The sequence below is a fragment of the Lates calcarifer genome, linkage group LG11 (assembly GCF_001640805.2).
Source record: "Lates calcarifer isolate ASB-BC8 linkage group LG11, TLL_Latcal_v3, whole genome shotgun sequence".
Classification (NCBI taxonomy): domain Eukaryota; kingdom Metazoa; phylum Chordata; class Actinopteri; family Centropomidae; genus Lates; species Lates calcarifer.
The window spans coordinates 3,017,319-3,034,267 of NC_066843.1; the positions used below are offsets into that span (position 1 = coordinate 3,017,319).

The 16,949-nt window shown below is 39.1% G+C and overlaps 1 protein-coding gene across 4 annotated transcripts in view; it reads left to right on the forward strand.

The window, feature by feature from the left end:
• mybpc2a (myosin binding protein Ca) overlaps positions 1 to 16,949 on the forward strand; it is a 51,285-nt gene that overhangs the window by 11,208 nt on the left and 23,128 nt on the right. Inside the window, exons 1-7 of one of the 4 annotated variants that reach the window (XM_051074049.1) lie at positions 4,575 to 4,736; positions 7,662 to 7,679; positions 10,929 to 10,943; positions 11,625 to 11,708; positions 11,854 to 12,002; positions 13,523 to 13,640; positions 13,881 to 13,929. In XM_051074049.1, the coding sequence (XP_050930006.1) occupies positions 4,691 to 4,736; positions 7,662 to 7,679; positions 10,929 to 10,943; positions 11,625 to 11,708; positions 11,854 to 12,002; positions 13,523 to 13,640; positions 13,881 to 13,929 (479 nt within the window). In that variant the 5' untranslated portion in view covers positions 4,575 to 4,690. Of the gene's footprint in view, positions 1 to 4,574; positions 4,737 to 7,661; positions 7,680 to 10,928; positions 10,944 to 11,624; positions 11,709 to 11,853; positions 12,003 to 13,522; positions 13,641 to 13,880; positions 13,930 to 16,949 lie in introns of those variants that run through there. The other 3 variants (XM_051074050.1, XM_051074051.1, XM_051074052.1) reach the window with 3 other exon arrangements.

A 16,949-nucleotide genomic window follows, 5' to 3' on the forward strand; every position in this document is an offset into this window, starting at 1 on the left:
GGAAGAAGTATTTGTGATCAGTTATTTAAGTAAAAGTACCAATGGCACAGTTTGAAAATACAAGTATATAAGTCCTGCATTCCTAAGTACACAAGTGAAAGCCACCACCAAAGTAAAAGTGAACATTATGCATTGTGCTCATTTTCAGAATTCCATATATAATATTTTATAGTTAGTGACATGTTATTCGCTAATTTTAACTACATACTGCTAGATAGCTTAATCGATAGCAATATGTCATCATTTATTTGGTGATTCTACATTTTGTATTAATAATCACCATCATCATCAATAATTTTGAACAGGCATCACCTAACTTTTCATCAGATTACAATTTTAATTTCAATCAGCCTCTGCTGTACTTTGTGTTTAGTGCTAATTGCCAAATGTTTAGCGTGCTAACATGCTAAACTAAGATGGTGAATATTGCCTACCTAACATGGTGTGCTGTGCAAGCTGTGATATGAATAGAAGAGACACACATGATGAGCTGGTGTTAACTTCACAGCAGGAGGATTTTTTTTTCTTTCTCAAACATACTTTAGGTACCAAAGATATCTGCTGTGAACCACAGGCCACAAATAATAAATGCATCTGTTTTTACTGTCTCAACATGAACTAGTTTTTGTACAGTTGGTAAGATAACCTCTTTTACTCTTGTTTCATTCTCCTAACTTCAACATACATACACTTTTCCCTTCTTCCATAAAACAAATTTTCCCATTGAGTGCATCTGCTCATTTAATGGCGCTGTCCCCACTAGCATTAGCACGATTAGCAATGTATGCAAATGATCATATAAAATAAATGTTACTATTAACATTTTAAATTACTATTAAAATCTAGCATGTACACTCAATTTAAGGCATATTTACTAATCTGGGAAAAGCTAGTGCTAACTGTTGCTAACAGCTAGCGGACTGGATATGAGATAGCTGTGTAGGGAATTAAAATGCAATTAAATAACAATAATTATTATTAAATAATAATTACTGAATCATAATAACAATAATAAATGTTTTCAACCCTCTACATGAACACAGCAAACATTATACCCGCTTAACATTAGCTTGTTAGCATTGTTACTGTGAGCATGTTAGCATGTTGCTATGCACTGTGTCCAGTGCAGTTTCAGAGCAGCTAGCATGGTGCTTCACCAGCCAGCGAACTCTCCAAAGGTTTTACACCAAGAGCACTCAGAGCATGTCACTTTCAACATATTAACTAATGAACACACATATAAAATGATAGTCTCACTGCTGTTTGACTTTTTACCTCTTTTATCCCTTTGCCATTCAATGCTTGTTATTTCTGGATATTCAAATCCATGTGGTTGTTTTTTTTAACACTTACCCCTCATTGCCACTTGAAGCTGCCAACATAAAATGTACCTTGAACAGCTTTAAATATTTTCTCTGTGTGGTATTTTTGATGTTGTGCAATAATTTGCATTTTATTCCTTTGGTCATCTGCATAAAGCCTTTCACTAGGGACATACAGTCATATTCTAAGATACCCAACCGCACATTGTTAGCTATCTAAATAGGGGAAAAAATAGGCAATACTGAGCAGTGAAAAGCTCATAAATTAGATATGAAAGGATGATCCTGATAACATGTATAAAATCCCTATGTAATCATCCGTAGAGGAGGTAGCAGTGACCTTGATGGCTGAAAAATTCCTTTGTGGAAACTCAATTTACTTCGCACACAATGTTGCTGGAAGTAATAGAGGAAAATGCACAGAGATTGCTGAGGATCTCACTATCTTTCCTCTTTGCGTTGAGACAGCACCGTGCTGTTTGTTACAGTCGGCCCATGATGCTTTTTTAAAGTTATGACGTAAAGAAAGAGGTTGTCAGGTTCTCCCAGAAATGAGCAAGTCTAATCTCCAGCTCTTCAAGGTGTTATTCCAATTTATCATGTAACTAAATACTTGTTTTATTCATGCATTGTTTAGGAGAGCTTACACTAAGTTTTTCAGGCTGCAGGAGTTTGAACAGCCACTGTGACACTTTTAATCAGCGCCGTTAGAGCTGTTTAAAATGTCACACCACATATATCACTCTGCAGGTTCAAGACAGTCAAATCAGAGTTTCTGAGCATCAATATCTTTCTCTCAAATCTTGACACCGGTGAAGCAAAACCCTCATTTGAGATTCTCCTATTGATGTGCAGCCGCTCCACTGACAATAAATGAGACTCTGACTGGGTATTCATACAATGACAACTGAAACTTTTACATCTAAGAAAGCTTTATATATGTATTTTTTCAGTCTGGAAATGCTCTGTCGCCATCAAACAATGTCAGAGTAATGTCATACTCACCTCTTCCTTCTTTTCCTTATTCATGCTGGTTTATATTAGTATGACATTACAGGTGTAGGGGGCTGGGCAAAGCTCTTGTGTCTCATCTCTGATAACAGCAGATGAAAAAGATGTGCTCAGTGAAACAGAGCAAACTGTCCTCACACCTTTATATAATTCCAAAAAAACATAAAAATAAACTCAAAATGCAAAAAAGGTCTAGTTGCGTTTTTGAGACACTAGACTGATCTTTGCGCAGATACATTTTATTCTACTTTGATGTCACGCTGAGGGGGTTTAACAGCGTTTATTAACAGTCTTTCATATGAAAATATCCTCTCAGAACCTGTAATATTCCTCTTGGATTAGAGACACACCGATGGGACTGCTCCTCCAGCACACACTTTTTGAATTCCAGGTCGTTTTTGGTAAAACGGTTATATTATTAATCACACGTATCTGAAACAGCGGGGGATCTGTTTCCATGGTGATTTTACGACATTTATTTTAAGCCCCAGTTGTCTCTCAGGGTGAGGATTGTTTCTCAGAACAAACCCTCCCCTTGTCTCCTGTTATGTCATGACGAGTCAGAGATCAAATCCTGTTCGTAGACACCTCGACATCAAGGTAAAACAGCCGTGAAAAAACCGAGGACTAGAAGAACACCTAAGTAATGTGAATTTCAGCGACTGCCTTCCCTCTGATTTACAGTGGAGGGGTGAGATAGATGCTTCAGCAGGAATCTAAAGAAAGTTTTTACAGCCTGGTGCGTCACGGATCCCCTCTTGGACTGAAGTGCTGAGTGAGGCATTAACAGATTGCTGCCTGAAAAACAAACCTTATCCAAAATAGAAGTGTTGCCCCCCCCCCCACCACCACCAGTATGCCAGACATGGTGTGCCAGCCTTGAGTGCCAAGGCCAGGCCTTGATATCTTAGACCCACTGTTAAGTAGGCTCATGGGATACTTGCTCTGCAGTGCCAGTTGTGGCTTGTTGTTGGTGGTTTGTAGAGACGATATCTGCCAGGATGATGTCCTCATTCATTTCTGGGGCTCAGGCTTTTAACTCGCTCTGCTGCTCCAACTCTACCTCCCTGGTAAAGTGAGGCACTGAGACCTTTTTTAACATTTAAACAGGGGCCCTAATGAGGGAAGAGACCTATGAAATTAATGAAATAGATGGTTAAGATGTGAATGCTGCCAACGCTGAATTATTGCTGTGCAGCCGTGTGCTTTAGTTTGTCTGGCAGACAGAAACTCATGCCTAATCTGCCATCTCATTAGACACCCCTGAGCTTCTAAAGTAACCTAGATCTGGGATCCTGGAACTTTGATGTACTTATCCTATCAAAAGCATTTTTGTCTTGAGGCCGCCCCTTTCAGAATTTTTAAGCCCAATTATTCCTCATGATCTCTGAGAAAGTTACTTATATTTATCTCAGCCTCACTGTTTTCTGTAAACCATGCCTCATCTGAATCATGCACTATTCCCCCGGTGAAATCCAATATTCTCTCTCTTGCCAGAGGCAAACCCTACAGAAATCAAGAGGAGGTGCATAAAGCAAGGTTGCCTGACTGTTGTTTCCATGTGCGGGTGCATGCGAATGTGTGTTTATGTTATTAAAACGAAACTGTTTATTTTAACGTGTGTATTTTGTGCGGTTTTGCATATTTATAACAGGTGTCGGATGTCTGTTTCTAGAAGAAACGCAGAGTGTGCACCTGCTGTTGTTGTGCCCACATTATAGAGAAGAAGTCATAGATATAAAAACGAATGATACATAGGATTGTAGATAAATACAGTGATGAACAAGTGCCCTCAGATATGTATAGAAATGATTATTTGTTTTTGCCTCCGGAGGATTCAGATCACAAGATGCGGCTCTTTAAAACAGTTTACCGAGTCTCCGCTCTTGAAGCCGTGACTTTCCAAACGCTGTGCTGCTGCTGTTGTATGATATGAAATAATGAGGATGTACAAATTAATTTACATAATTGTTGTTTAATTGCAGCAGCCAAGGGCGATAAGGCTGCAGCAGCCCCTGCTGGTAAGTGTCTTCATGACATCTAATCTGAGCCCACAAGCTGTGCTCCAGAAATCCAATTTAGTTTTTGAGTTATGCATACAGTAATCAGCTATTATACAGTTAAACTACAATAACCACCGGAAAAACAAATGTTTTAATAAAAGCTTCTAATGAAGATGCTTTAATTTTCTGATGCATTTTTCTTGTTTCTCTCCTTTTCAGACAAGAAGGGTAAGAAAAACTCACCGCATTCAGTGTTTGTTTGTCTGTGTGTCCCATAGATGTAACTGTCTATACATCACCATCATCATCACCATCATCATCACCATCATCATCATCATCATCATCTGCAAAATAATGTGTGTCTTTCCCCCTCATTCAGAGAAGCCGGCAGAGGAGGAGGGTAAGATTTCAAAGATCAAACACAAACACAGAAGCAGTGAACTTCTGTGGTGAAGGAAACTGAGTGTGGAGATGCATGATCCCCACTGTGCCGCTGCTGCACACACACACACACACACACACACACACACACACACACACACACAGTAGTTCCTGTTCAGTGTTTCTTGGATGTTTCTTTTATTAGCACAGAGCTTATTTTAAGCTCCAGAGATGCTAATTAAATTAGGTGTTAGGAGCAAAATAGAAGGTGTTTAATTCATGTGTAAACGTCACATTGTATGTATATATGTATAATATGAATATGGGTGTGTATGTGTTTCAGCTTGGGCGTACCTAATTCTGTGAATGCATACAGTACATGCAAATGAATCTTTCACGTTTGCCCTTCAGCTACCGATGTAAAAGTGTCTTGTTAGCAGTGTTAGCGTTGCTCATTTAAACCCTACGAGTGCTGACGACAGCTGAGCGGCTTTGATCGGTGCCTTTCTTAAATGCACTTTAAAATAAGTTCTTATCATGTTGAGACAATGCAGTGGAAGGAAAAACTGCTTATTTACTTACAGAGTAAGTTTTCCATAAAGCTGTGTCATAAAAATCAAAGTCTGCATCATATGTTAGAGTGACAAAGTGATTTAATTAACTGATCTAAACTCCACTGTTTTGACAAATCCACTGTAAATATCTTATCAGGCACATCAGTAGGAGTCCAAACCTCATGTTCTGATGTCTCTTCCTTACAATCACAGAGCAGGAGTTTCTTTATAGCTTTACATTTTGTGCTTTGTCTCAATCTTACAGTGAGAAATCAGCCTCAAACTAGAACTGGAAGCTGTTTTTTTTCCACCAAAAGTAGATCAGAAAGCAACATCGCCACAGGAGTTATTGTTTTTTGGGCACTGGAAGAAGTTTTCAGATGTTCTACTTCGGTAAAAGCAGTACTCTAAAATGAGTAAACGTCCTGCTGTACGTTGGAAGATGATGCTGTTTAGTGTGTGTCAGAAAGAGTTCATTCAGTTCCCTGTGTGCCTGTAAATCCTGACCTTTCGAGTCCAATCTATGGTGTAGAGTAACGCATTCAGCTAAATGGGTGAAATAATTGTGTGTGGGTTTAGCAGCCCACAGCAGCGTAGCTACATAACGTATGAGCTGTACGTTCTGCGTCTATGTTTTTGTCTATGCAATTTCTTATTTGTCAGGCACTGAAATACACAGTGTATATGTGTGTGTTTCCTTCCCTTCCTTTGCCAGAAGCTCTTTTTAAGTAATAAGTAATGAGTCCCCTGAGAATAAAATGTACTTTGTTATACATTTATGTATAGAGTCTATTCGTGGATGTGTGCGGTTTCAGCTCATCTTGTTGTTTCGTTGTTATTTGTGTGTGTGTGTTTCATTGTGTGTTTGAAATGAATCACTGCATAAACTTTCTGTGGCTCGCTGAGAGTGATTAAATGTGTGTGTGCAGGTGCAGTGATGAGGCAGAGCAGTGAGTTGCACTAATACTAAAACTCATTTTTTGTGCTCAGTCGCTGTCTTTGAAGGGGAACAGTGGCCGCAGTAACATCTCCCAAAATAATTTATCATAGAAATATCAATGAAAAAGCAAAAAAGTAACATCTGACCTGAGAGAACATGGATGACAAATTCATCTGTTTCTCCAGAGAACATCAGATAACATTACTGACAGGCACATGACGTTACTGAACACAGGATGCTTCATATTAATAGTAGAGCAACAGGTTTAACAGCTTCATCAGTTTCTGAAAGAGAGATATTTTTGGGCAGCGAAGGAAAATGTTTTTCTGCAGGTCACAGATTTAAAATTTGCATTAAAAAAGTAACAAGTTAATTCTACTATTTGTCAGTCTTTCGCGTTATTGTTTAGATTTTATTCAGTGATGAAAAATGTAAGAAATTTTGTTCTACTTCCTGTTTTCAAAATGTTTTTAGTTTTGAACGTGGTGGGGGGAAAAAAATCTGAAGGTTGGAAACAACAAACAAACAAACAAACAAAAAAAACATGTTCCTGAGACACTTTCTTGAGATCTTGAGAAAGTTTTGAAGTGTTAAAGCGACAAAATGTAACTTTGCTGAGCAACAGCGCCCTCTACAGCCATGACTGGTGATTAATTCTGTTAGACTCTGAGTCCAAGCTGTTGAGCAGTATCCATGTACAGAAAAGAAAAGAAAGCTTATAAATCTCTTGACCAGAGCTGTGACTGTGTAGTCCAAACACAAACACACCAAACTCTGATCTTTGATTCTGATGAACGCTGGTTTTTAACGCCTCCTAAGTCTTTTTAACTGAAACCAAAGTTCAGCATTACTCAGGAACTCTGCTATTTCAAACTAGTTAGCTACTGCTGCTTTAAAAGAAGTGAGTTTACTTACCAAGCAGAGACTTTTAGACCTCTCGTCAGTGCAGACATCTTACAAGAACAGTAACTTTGCATCGCCTGGAAACAAAAACAGTGACAAAAGCTGTAACTTAAACAGATTTTCTGCATTTTGAACACACACTTTTAAAAGGAAACCCACATCATTTTGTCACATTTCTTTGCTGCGTTGTCTAGCAATTACAATCTTTCAAAATGGCTCCTGTTCCCCTTAACATTATCATGTCACTTTCATTGGCAGAGATGCAGCCTGATGTAGAGGGTAAGCACTGTCCTGTCCTGGCTTTGTAAGTGTGTGTGCGTGTGTGTTTGTGTGCTCACTTGAGGCTTTACTCATCTGTTAAATTAAACACATCGATTTATCTCTAAAATGATCAATATAACTCACAGCCACTGCTGGCTTATGAAGCTAAGTGTGTTTATGTGCAGCAGCATGTGTAAGTATGAACTGCTTGCAGAACATTTCATCTGCATTACCACTTATTTGGTCTGGTTCACCTGGTTAACCTGTGCTTATTCTTCATTAACAGAAGTCCAGGCTGCTGTAGGTAAGAGCTTTGCTTTGTTATGAATGTGTTTGTTTGTGTATTTGTGTTTGTACTGTATGTGAGTGTGTGTGTGTGTGCAGTCCCAGTCTGTGTGAAGACATTGTAGTTGTCCCAGTGAATAGGCTTATACATTGTCTTTAATCCGATCTTTGTTGAACAGCTTTTTCATTCACAATCGCACACACAGACGCACACATCTCTGCAGTCTGAGGAGACCACAGCAGCACTATGGGAAGTGTTTTAACCCCTTCATTGTCCACATGACTAATTTCCATGTTCCAACTGTTTCTTTTCATTCAGCGAACAATGAGCCTAGGGATGGTAAGGAAAAGACACGACACACTATTTCCCCAGCCTGCCTGTGCTTTCCGTTTTTCTGCTTGTTTTGTGTAAAACCAACTTGTGCGTTAGGGGCGTCTGTCAGCTAACGTGACAGACTGAAACTCTTCCTCCCTGAAGCCTGGGATTGCTCTGGTGACGGCCAGCACATTCATCATTTTACACAGGGATACGTGTTAGGCTTAAGGATTTCTGGTCACTTACTGCAATATTAATAATCAGAAAATTAACTGTATTTTTATAGTAAACAAAAGTGAGAGTGCCTCACAGTAAACAGATGAAGGCAAGTACAAACAAAAGGATGAAAAACAACGCAAAGACACAACTTAAAAGCAACTGTAGTCACAGAAAACTCATCCGATTAACTGTCAGATGAAGTAAAATAAGTAAATAATACGACAGATGACAGAGAAGCTTATGACAGCGTCTCGCAGTAGAAAACATGCCTTCACAGTGATTAAAAGTATAGTGGTTAGATTGGTTTCACCAAAGCATCCGAGAGAGTGTGAGTGTTTTAAATGTGAAATGAACTGATAAGGTCTGGTGTATAAAAAGTGATATATCCTGCCTGTACTTCTGCTGCTGGGTATATATCATGTTTGTGTGTGATATGTGGATATACTACATCATACTGCTGGAGAATATTACAGTGCCGCTGATGTTTTTGTTCATCATTTGCGATCTAACTGTGGCTCCTTTCTTTACAGTATGTACAACATGAGACACTGTGTGTTCTGCCTGGTGGTGCTCTGATGATAAATTGATGATATACTGAATAAGTAATAACTGTGAAATTACACTACTATACATTCTATGTATAGAGCTATATTTTATGGATGGAATGGACAGATATGTTACTATTTTAATGTAGTAATATCCAGTTTGGGAATATTAGAAGCATGAAACGCTTATTTTTATGGGTCCATAAATTCCTGATAATTTCCTGATCACTTCCTTGTAAGGTTCCTAGAAATAGCTTGGTAATTTGGTGCTAGTATAAGTAAAATACAGTGTTCAAATGACCAAATAATCAATTACAGTTAAATGCTGTGTTAGTGTACCTTTGATTCTTTCAGATACTGTACAGGTGGACAGTTGGACATGCAAAAATGTGCAATTTTTCTACAGGAAAGTATGAAATTCTACATATATTAGGAGTAAAGTGACACTAAAGGGGTACTCGGTGTATTAAAAAGCAACGCCAAGGAGTCCTGACGAGGTAGTCTGTACACTAACTGCATTTAAACTCAACATAACTAATTGGACCAAACTGAGAAGTTCCCAAATTATATGAGAAAATATGTTAAATATGATAAAATATTTCAGCAACATCAATTGTCTGTACCTCCAAAAAGTATTAGGAATGACGTGACAATGCTATGGTCAAGATTTGGATAGGTTTAGACACAAGACACAAAAGATCGTAATGTGGGTTGACTTCCTAACACCGACCTGGTTGTCAGAAGATTTAGGATTAGGGGGTTGGGTTAGGGTTTGGGGGGCAGGAGTAAAGGGTTTTTAAAAACAACTACTTAGTTAACGTTAAGGAATCATTGTGGTTTGCAAAAGAATGACTATTTCATTAGAGCAATTCATTGCCGTGGCTATAGCTAATAACCACTTGATTGAGATATGGGAAAAGAAACCAACACTGACTGTCAATAGGAAACGTGAAACATTTATGTCTGATGTTTTGTTAACTTTTAACTCATCCCTGCATTAACTTGTGGATCCTCTTGCCTGATACACAAGTCATAATTCCTACTACCGTTAGAGGGTTTTGTCAGTTAGATTGGGAAAGCAGAAATCAACTTGTCTACCGACCTCCTAACATCTCTATGTTCTCTAAAATAGGCTCCAAATTTTGCAGTTATTCCCAAGAAAGTTTCTAGAAAGGATCAGGAGAATTCTGAGGAAATACTGGACCTGTAAAAAGTTAAGCATTAGCAATTTTGTGGAGTTGTTACAAATCATCTGAAATATGAGTAGGGTTTGCAGAAGGGTTTCAGTCAATTAGTCCCAGTGGACTTTTGTCCAGAATCCAAACATTCCCAGAGCCAAGGTTAGCGTGTGGAGTTAATTTCACTTAGCAACCCTCATCCCAAACACAGCGAGTGTCCAATGTGACATAAATAAATAAGAGTGTAAACATTCAAAAGTGTCCCCTGGGTGCTATTCCAGGATCAGCTTTACCCACTTAGCATTCTAACCGAAACCTTTTAAATCATCCTGAACATCTGAACTTGGATCTGTCCTCAGGGGCACTTTTGATTAAAAGATCAAATTAACTGAGCCCATAAAAGCAGAGAGAGAGAGAGAGGGAGAGGAAGAGGCGCCGACGGTGTGGCTCTCTGAATTTATGGTAGCGCATGACCTTAATTTGACACGTGACCCTGGATCCATTCTCTCAGCAACTGCTCTCGTCCAATGGATGTCCAGCCAGGGGCCCTACTCACTCTACTTGATTGGTGGCCCGATGCGGCTTTAGTTTTACTGCTTTTTACTGCTTGTCCCTAAACCTTTTCCTGTGAAACTTATATGTCTAAGTCAGAAACAAGAGAAACAGTTTATGTACAGTATGAACAGTTAACAACTCCTCCTCCTGACTTCAGCACAATTACAGTGATTCTGAACTTGATTGTTGGAGACGTAACCAATTAACAGTTGTGTGTTTTTTTTTTTGGTAAGAGGAAAAAAAAAACAGGCAGGATTTGTTAATTAGAGTCAGAGGAAGAAAGATGTGTTTTTTGTAGTGTGAGAGCACGTTGATTTAATGTGTGAGTGTTCCTCACCTGAAATCAAGATTATCATTGGGCCAATTAACACTTGTGTTTAACAGCACAGCAAAGATACTGTACAGACTGACGTGTTCCCCGCTCTCTCTTTCTGTTTCCCCCCCCTCCGATGCAGAGTTGCCTCCTGATGGTAAGAGAAATGAATACGTTAGCGTCTCTGTAAAGCATATCAACTGACAAGCAAACACCTTACAGAGGTTACATCAATTTACTTGCAAAAGAAACAAGTGAGCGGATAAAAGAGCAGCTCATTTTTTATCGTCAAGATAAGAGCGTGCAGCATCAGCTTTATGTTCTGTCAGGGTGGCAGAAGATTGCAGAGAGTCAACCCTAATGTGATGTCTTCAGAGGTGATCTGAGGAGTTTCTTTATTCCCCTGGGGCCAGTCTGTTCCAGGGGGCTCCTTGGTCGCCTGTCATTTGTCAAAGGGTCCCAAATGGTTTATGCAGCGAAATAGCAAAGGCATTCATGCAAACATGCTTAACGGTTCTGCCTCATGGAAAGACTGTTGCTCAGTTTCAGCGCTAAATAACCATAAAAAAGGAATAGATCCTTGTACTCAGAGGGAGGAATTTAGTGATTTGAGACTTCTTATCATTAAATTACTCTGATGACGTTTTGCAAATGATCAGCAAATAGGTATTTCACTGTAAAAGCACCAGGATTAAGAGGACTGGTGGTTTGCTTGGTCGCCTTGCCTCGTGTTGTCGTCTACAATCTGTTTGTTGTGTCTTTTTCTGAGTGGTGCTAAGATCGTGTTTTCTTGTTTTAATGTGTCCTCTGTGATCCCTCTATATAACACACATCACAGAGCATGTACCAGGGGAGGAACCTCAGATGTCCGAGCTGACCGGTCTATTTGTGGAGAGGCCAGAGAGCGTCACAGCAACAAAAGGTCTGGGAAAGTTATCCGTCGTGAAAATCTTGGATTATATCCAGGATGAAAGGAGTGGCCTCACTTAATGCCAAAGTCCAGTTGGACAACGGGTGGGTTAATCTATTTTAATTAATCACTGTATTTCATTCCTGTTCTTGGCCAGGCAAGGACATCACATTTGTGGCTAAAGTGGACTCCACAAACTTAACAAGGAAGCCAACCATGAAATGGCTGAAGGGGAAGTGGCTCGACCTAGGTAGTAAAGCTGGAAAGCACCTGCAGTTCAAAGAGTCCTATGACAGGAACACCAAGGTTTGTGTGCTCATGCTGTATGTCAAGTCCAGTCAGGTCAATTTTTATTTATATAGCACCAAATCACAACGGACTTAAGATCGAAGCAGGTCTAGACCATACTCTTTATGTTTTAATATAAAGAGGGACCCAACAATTCCCACCATGAGCAAGGACCAGGTGAGAGTGGCAAGGCAGAACTTCCTTTAAGAGCAGAACCTTGAACCAGAGTCAGTGTGGGCGGCTATCTGCCTCTGCCGATTGGGTTAAGAAAGAAAGAGTATGTGTCAATATAATCTTCAATCATTGCTACACACAGACATTTAGCCGTTCAATTGGTCCATCACTTTGGTCCAGACTGAAAGACTATTGTATGGTTTGTTGTGAACATTTTGTAGAGACATTCACGGTCCCCAGAGGATGAATCCTACTGACTTTGATGATCAGCTGATCAGCTATTGGATGGATTGACATGAAATTTGCAGCAAATACCAAAGGATAAAGAATTTGGTGATACTGTGACAAAATTTCAATTTGTCCAATATTTTGGTTTATGACCAGATACCTACAAAATTAATTTAATTCCCATGAACCTAAACTGTACTTGTGTTTATTGCTAATTAGCATATGTTAGCATGCTGATTATGATCCACTGTGCCTAGGTACAGCCTCACAGAGCTGCAAGCACGACTGCAGACTGTTTATCTTGTTTACTTTTTCAAATTCAGGAAAAAACCAAGATGTGTTTTTCAGGATTAAATGTGATATTTTTATTAACTGATGCAGCCCACATTCAGCTGCACAATTTATTCACCTCTACTGTACTTTCAACACATTTCCATGTGACCAAATTGCACAAATCTTAAGTGTTATTGTTATGAATATAAAAAAAAACACTGAAACAACATTTACACCATGGCACATTAGAGTTCTTCATCAAAACCCACAGGGTATTCTAATAGTGCTAACAATAAACACATTTATATATGACTGAGTTTAATCAAAATGAAAGAAGAAAATGGGAATCAATAAATAGAGGACTTTCACAGACAACTAATACAGTGTAATTGAAAAACTGTACAAGAAATAAGTCTCACAATCAAGATAATTGATTTTACAATGGCACTTTTGAGAGCCATCTAGTCTTTGTCAACATTGTTGTATAGAACAGCTTCTAAATAGAAAAATACAAAAACGCTCACTGAATGGTCAGATTTGATCAACAGTTTCCCTCTTCATCTCAGAGCAGCTGCTTTACATGTGAGCTTCAATATTAAGATCTCAAACTAAACCAAAAGATACTCTTTGTCCAACCATTCTGTTTTGTCTCTGAGGAAGTACACACCGCCTCTCAACTTTTAAATAAAGCTGTGAGACTGCAGGAGCGTCACTTACATCGCAGAGTTTTCATTAAATGGACCACTGGCCCTTTGACTTTATCAGCAAAGCGATATCGTTATGTTGTCTGTGTGTTTGTGAGTGCATGGCTGTTCATTTAATTGTGTGTGTTGCTAGCATATCATCCCCTCTCTCTCTGTCAGATCTACACTTACGAGATGAGCATCATCAAAGTAGTGGATGGAGACGCAGGTGGCTACCGCTGCGAGGTCACCTCCAAAGACAAGTGCGACAGCTGCACATTCGACATCTCCGTGCAGGGTAGGGTCCTGAGACAGACACTTAATCACATTATTGTCATCTTCCATTCAGCGTGTTCACCATTACTATGTAACTGGCTTTGTCAGCCAATAACTCAGTGAGTGCGATACACATTAGGTCCTATCATTTAGTGGCCTAGCGAGGTCATCAGTCCATTATTCCTTTGCTACTCAAGCCTGCTGTGTAATGAATTAACCTAGCCGAGCTCTCACCCGTCTTCCTCCTTCTGTACGGTTTCAGCTGTACAAGAGGAGCAGCAGGACAACATCTTGGAGGCGTTTAAGCGATCGTGAGTGTCAGTGTCGGCGAGGGTCTACTCAACATGTCACCCGTCACACTGTCTCCCATATGTTCCTCTGTAGATCGCTGCCTCTGGGTATCTGTCAGTCTCAACGAGTGTCTCTGCCTGTGTGTCTGTCTATCCCTCAGTTGTAGCTGACTTTGTACGAGTCAGTCTGGCTGCCATCTTTCTCTTTCTGTCACGTCTCAATGCGTCTGCCGCCTTGCTGTTTTGCTTCACCTGGAGTCCCGAATGGTTTGGCGTCTCATGTATTTCGTCACGTCTTAGTGACAGTCTCTTTAGGGACTTTTTTTTATACGTACCTGTTTTCCTCACTGTCTATTTCTGTCTCTGCTTCTGTCTGTGTGAAGTGTATCTATGTATGTATCCTGTGACTGTGTAGCTTTTTAATGAGTTTTTTTTTTCCAGCTGTTCTCATCCTGCATACTGTATGTGCGCTGTGTGATCGTAAATCAGCCAACACCTTCACACTGACACCTTGAATCTCCATATTTGTAATTTGTGCTTAAAAATATAATTTCCTTTCCTCATTAGCGTTTGAGCAAAAAGGCACAGGTAAGATGAGAAATGCAACATGCAAAAAGACAGCATCATATTGTGCATTAGACAGGATGTCAGAGTGCTTATTTGCAGAATGCTAATATGAGGGTGAGCAAGAGGGTGAGGGAGAGGCTGGTGTGATAAATGAAAAGTGAAAAGTTGGTTAAAACTCAAATATGTTGCTGGAGAGATAATGGATGAGTGTGTTAAACACTGTGTTATGTGGAGGTCATACAGCTCAGCCTCTAGGAGGTGAGTATGGAAGATCATATTTCCAATTTGATACTAATCTGTGTGTTTCTATTAACTTGTATAACAGCAGCACCACCAAATACATGTGATCTGACACCATTCTTTAGGGACAGTGATTCCCAACTGGTGATACTTACCTCAGAGGCTACCTCTGCGGTATGTGGAAAATACTCTCCTGATTTGACAAAATAGAAAATATGATTTAATTTTAAAAAACAGTCACATATTGAGTTAGCTAAAAGTAAATAAATTGATAAGTCAACTATAAATAATGGGCAAATACTTGGAATAGATAGCTAAAAGCAGGATAGATAGTTGAAACAGATAAGTAAATAACAAGTAATGCAGTTGAAATCTAAAAGCAATGGTGAAATGGTTGAAATGTAGAAGTACTGGACAAACAGTCAAAGTCATGAGCTTAAAATGTTTTAATTGTTAGCTAAAAGAAACAGATAAATGGTTGAAATAATTAGCTCAAAATACTTGTTAAATGGTCAAAATGGTTAGGTAAAAATAGTTAGCTAAAGCTAACAGATAAATGGTAAAAGTAGTTAGCTAAAAGTAAGAGACAAATGCTAAAAACTGTTAGTTAAAAGTAACAGATGAATGGTTGAAAAAGTTAGCTAAAACTAAGATAAATTGTTGAAATAGTTAGCTAAAAGTAACAGTTAAATGGCAAAAGTAGTTAGCTAAAAGTAACAGATAAATGGTTGAAAAAGTTAGCTAAAACAAAAGCTTATAAATAAAATAAAAGCTTGAAATAGCAAGCAAAAACTAATGGTTAAATGCTAAAAATTGTTAGCTAAAACTAACAGATAAATGGTTGAAATCTTTAGCTAAAAGTAACAAATGGTTGACAATAGTTAGCTAAAAGTAATAATTAAATGGTAAAAATTAGTTAAATAGTTGAAATAGCTCATCTGACAGGGTGCATCAGTCACAGTTGGGAACCAGTACTTTACTCACTCCTGCTCACTCATTATTTCTCTGGAGTTTTTTAAAAATTCCAGACTTTAATGTATGTTTCATGTCAGAAATAGCCCAAGCTCTCCATCATATGCCCTGGGGCATATCAGGCTATTTTTTCTTCTTCATGTTGTCATTTCGGTTACAGCTGAAAAGGCTTCAATAGGAAACAGAAAATATTCTGTACTGTATGTTGGCACTACAGTTCGTTAGCATTTGAGGGGAGCTTGCATTCATATTATGCCACAGTATGTTTATTCTTGACAAGGCAATGTGTTTAAGTGTGTCATGTAAGCATACAGCATTAAGACTGTATGTCATGGCAATGTTACACACAGATGAATGCCAAAATAAAGGAAGCACCAAGTGGTAATCATGTTGAAGCCAATGTGTAGACAACTGCAGCTAAAATTCACCACAAACAGCAGCTTAAAGAATTAATTTGTCACTGAATTTCACTTGGATTTTCAAAAAGACATGGGCCACGTCACTGCAGCAATACAACACAGAGATGAAAAAGAATGTAAAAGTGGCTGAGGTTTGGCAAGGTCAACCTGGGTGTTGTGTGCAATTTTTGATTTTTCCAATGGGAGTCAGGAAAGGTCCAACACTTGCGGTCAAAGCATTTCAACCTCAGTTCTTTATTCTTTAAGTCTGTGTCACTGACACTTGGAAACTTGGTAGAAAGCAAGGTTTAGATTTCAGTTTATGCTTTCATGCTCAACATCAACTGTACTTTTATGAGTTGTGGCTGCAGCAGCATGAAAAAGATGCATTTTTCACATGAAACGTGACATATGTGACTCTTCCTCCTGTTTGATGGTGGTCTCTTTAGAAGTGCTGAAGTAGGTTGAGATCTAGCGACAACCACAGCACATGACTAACACTATTTTCACGCTCACCCAACCATTTAGTGATCACGTGTTCCCCCGCGAACGAGGACATTATCACCTTGGGAGAATTTACTCCCATCGGAATGGCAAGGATAACATGGATGGATGTTATCCTTGGATGAACTGTTCATCCATAGGACGAACATGATCACTCAGAATGGCTTTGAATTTATTGGCATTTATCTTGCTCGCCGAGGGGTTCAATGAGCCTCAACCATGCCAGGAAAATACACTCCATATTGTAAAGGAGCTGCCAAAACCATTCACAGTGGAAAACAACAAGCACTCGAGCCTGTAGACATTTATTGGCGTGTGCCACATATAGTACTTGTCACCTTGTTGAGTACAAGAGGGTGA